Source organism: Cyprinodon variegatus, unplaced genomic scaffold (assembly GCF_000732505.1).
Source record: "Cyprinodon variegatus isolate N-32 unplaced genomic scaffold, C_variegatus-1.0 Scaffold921, whole genome shotgun sequence".
In the NCBI taxonomy this organism is placed as follows: domain Eukaryota; kingdom Metazoa; phylum Chordata; class Actinopteri; order Cyprinodontiformes; family Cyprinodontidae; genus Cyprinodon; species Cyprinodon variegatus.
Window position 1 is genome coordinate 261,985 of NW_015151374.1, and position 3,600 is coordinate 265,584.

The window sequence follows — 3,600 nt, forward strand, 5'->3', positions numbered from 1 at the left end:
TTTTTTTTTTTTTTTCCTCTGAATTCAAATTTTGACATAAATTACCTGGAATAGGTGTTATTACTAATAAGCTGTTTTGAGGCATCCTTTTTTCCCTTGTTTTTGAGCTTCTGATTCCTTTTAGTGTTGTATAGTGATGTATTTTGTTGTGTTATGTTCATTTCTTCTCACTTTCTCCCCGTCTGCCCAGGTAATACTTTCTCTCTTTCACCCCATGTCTGCAGCTGTTCTCTTCTTTTTAAGCCTTTTGCTTTGTTTGCTACTGGTTTTCTTGTGTTCGCCTTAGTTTTTGCACATCATCTGTTTTTGTAAATGTGTTGTTGTTTTTTTCCTAATCAGTATAAGCCCTTTCACAAACATGCTCAACTGGTGTAGCTGTCTGCATTTTGGTGCAGAAGCCCAGCTTTATGCCAGCTCCAACCACGATAGTGGGACAATGAAAACAAAAACACTAAATGCAAATTATGCTCCTAATTTGAGAAAAACTCTTTTTTTGTAAATAAGTGCAGACAGAATATATTTTTTTACATTTAGCTGTTTAGCATAATACATCCATCAAAGCTGAGGGAACATGGAATACAGGGACTTTCTCATGGTTCTCCCCTTTTGGGACTCTGAGTTTTTAGTTTTCATTATTAGTTATTTTGTTTTATTGGTCTTTGGTTTATTTTCCGTTATATTCAGCAGTCTTTAGTTACTCTGTTTTGCCCTCTTGTGCTTGTTTGGCTTTCTTCTAGTTAGCTCCACTCACACCTGCTCCTTATTCAGTTCATAATCCATTCTTTGTTCTGCTTCCCTTAAAAACATATTTGTTTAGGATTGCCTTCGACTGTTCTAGTTAAACAGTTCAACTGAAACATCATTAGTTCAACTTTTTTATTTTCTTTAGTCCAAATGTTTTTAATGTTCTTTTTTTTGTTTCTGCATTTATTTATTTTTCCCTACTTGCTTTGATTCTGTTTTATTTTCCTATATTTTAATCATGTAAAGCACTTTGTATTGTCTTTGTACTGAATTGTGCAATACAAATAAATTTGCCTTGCCTTGCCTTATATACTCCACCTCTGCAGTCACTCAGTGCTGGTTCCTTGTTGTTGTTGTTTTGTTGTTTCCCTCGTCTCTGGCTTCCCACGTGAGTTTTCCCCAATGTTTTGTTTTTTTGGGTTCTTTGTATTTGTGGATTTTTGGATTTTTCCTCAGCTACTTCATTAAATTTGCAAGATTCCCTTCTGCCTTTCAGTCTCTAAATTGGGGCCTCAACCACCCTCCATACAAATCGTGACAGAATTATATAATAATCATTAGTTGGTAATGTGTGTCAGCTCTGATGATCGTTTGTTTTTGGGTTCTTAGCTAAAGCTCAGTTTATTTAAACCGTGGGCTCGATTTTACAAGCCTCTTAAAGGGCTGCAGGTATTGGCAGTTTATTTTTTAGCTGAACACACTAACTAGTGCAGAAATTGCTTACAGTTGAGAACAAAATAATACCTCTAAGTGCACTGATGTAAAAACAATATTATCTCTAGGGATTTTAGATCAAAACAAACAGGATCCAGCTCAGATACATTCACATTTAATAAGTTCATTTCAGCCATAGCATTTATCTTAATGGATTAACTAACAAGCCGAAAATCTAAAATTATATTATTATTGTTATATTTTGCTTGTTTTTACAACTACCCAGAAGTCAGTTATGTCAAATAACTTGTCCATCAATATCATAATGAAACTAGGGTTAGAGATGCATGAATGCTGTAATCCTTCCCTTCTGTTCAGCAGAAATATTTCTCTTTTCCTTCACCCTTCAAACCATCTGTGTCCAGGATCTGAACATCATGGCCATCTAAGGTGTGTCCTTTGTTCCTCAGGTGCTGCTGCTCCATGCGGATATCTTATTTCTCCAATCTTGTCTGAACAGTCCTGATCGCAGACACAACTCTGCATAGCTTTGGTTTGGCTATCCCATCTTTCAGATCTCTAATTTTTGGTACCAAAACCCTTTCATATTATTACATTTCTTGTTCAGTCTTGGTTTCCTTTTTGGTATAAATTTAATGAAATTTGCATAAAAGTTTCTTTAATTTGGCTCTTATTTGGTTATTTAGGTCCAGTTTAATCTTGAAGTTGGTTATTAGACACAGCTACTCATTTAGAGTTTGGATTTCAATGTTAACTGCTGACAAACACTTGCTTATAAAAATGTAGTATTTTCTGTAAGTAAAAATACGTGATTTTGTCGATAAATTTGCTATTTGTTGATTAATCCCAGTGGGACATTTTTGGTGCTTTCTGAACTGATATTTGGCGAAATTTGAATCGATAGTCTTGAAGTGATGGATACTAATGTTACCTGAACTGATCAACAAGTTGAGTTTTTTTTCCAGTTTTTTTAATTCTACCTTCTGATGGCCGGTTGAATAATGCACATCAATTACTTAATAATAATAAATAATGATTAACTATTTTTAAGCCAAAGTCATTAAAAAAGGAAAAACTCTCGTTCATTATTTAAAAGTCCAAGCACTTATAATTTCAGAGGCAGAGATGAATGCTGTGGAAAACCCTACTGGCATCCCTCTGGAGCTTTAATATAACCATTTGCTGTTATATACGCTGATGTAAAAGAGTGAAACAAGAAAATCTCCCAAGAAGTGACACTAAGCCAATATTACAGATTATAATGGGCTCTTCCAATATAATATAAATAATAATATTAATAATTTTTGTGTTTGTTCTTACTGGCGACACGCCTTCTTCAGTGAGGGCAGGTATGGAAGCTTCTTACTGATAGAGATGGCATCATAGAAGGATGGTCGGTTCCCAGAGCGTGCCAGGGCATTGGCCAGCACAGTGGACAGGAGGATGGGTACAGCATGGCTGAACTGACCTGTCAGCTCTACAGCCAGGAGGGCTGGAGACAGTGTATGGGTTACAGCACCAGAGAAGGCAGCTGCACCTGCAAGATTGGACAATAAGTGACCTTTTTGATAAATGTACAATTATACCTCTGCAACCAGCTTATTTACATGAATTGCAAGGTTGTTGTTTTTTTGTTCAACACCTTATAAAATATTAGATGTGACTTTCTGAAAATCAATTTGAAATCTACAGAGATGAGTAGAGTACCCAGAATTTTTACTCAAGTTAGAGTTCCACTACTCTATGCTATTTCTAGTCAAGTAAATATGCACCAAGTAAATCGCATACATACTACTAATGATCATAGCATGATCATTATGCAAATTCAATGTATTCAATGCAAAGTTATATGCAAGTTCTAGTTTTTCAAATAAACATATGCACTACTCAAAAAATTAAAGGAACACTTTGTAATAGTATAGCATCAAGTTAATTAAACTTCTGGGATATTGATTTGGCAGGTAAGTAGCAGAGGGGGTTGTTAATCAGTTTCAGCTACTTTGGTGTTCATGGAATTACCAACAGGTGCACTAGAGGGGCAACAACGAGATGACCATCAAAACAGGAATGGTTTTACAGGTGGAGGCCACTGACATTTTTTCCCCTCCTCATCTTTTCTGACTCTTTTTCACCAGTTTTGCATTTGGCTAGGGTCACTGTCACTACTGTTAGCATGAGGCG

General features: G+C 35.7%; 1 protein-coding gene across 1 annotated transcript in view; it reads right to left on the reverse strand.

Moving 5' to 3' along the window:
* Positions 1 to 3,600, reverse strand: part of LOC107099935 (chloride channel protein ClC-Kb-like) — a 31,084-nt gene that overhangs the window by 9,447 nt on the left and 18,037 nt on the right. Inside the window, exons 14-15 of the mRNA XM_015398263.1 lie at positions 2,740 to 2,956; positions 2,568 to 2,583 (exon numbers count right to left, since the gene is read on the reverse strand). Coding sequence (XP_015253749.1) covers positions 2,568 to 2,583; positions 2,740 to 2,956 — 233 coding nt within the window. The remainder of the gene's footprint in view (positions 1 to 2,567; positions 2,584 to 2,739; positions 2,957 to 3,600) is intronic.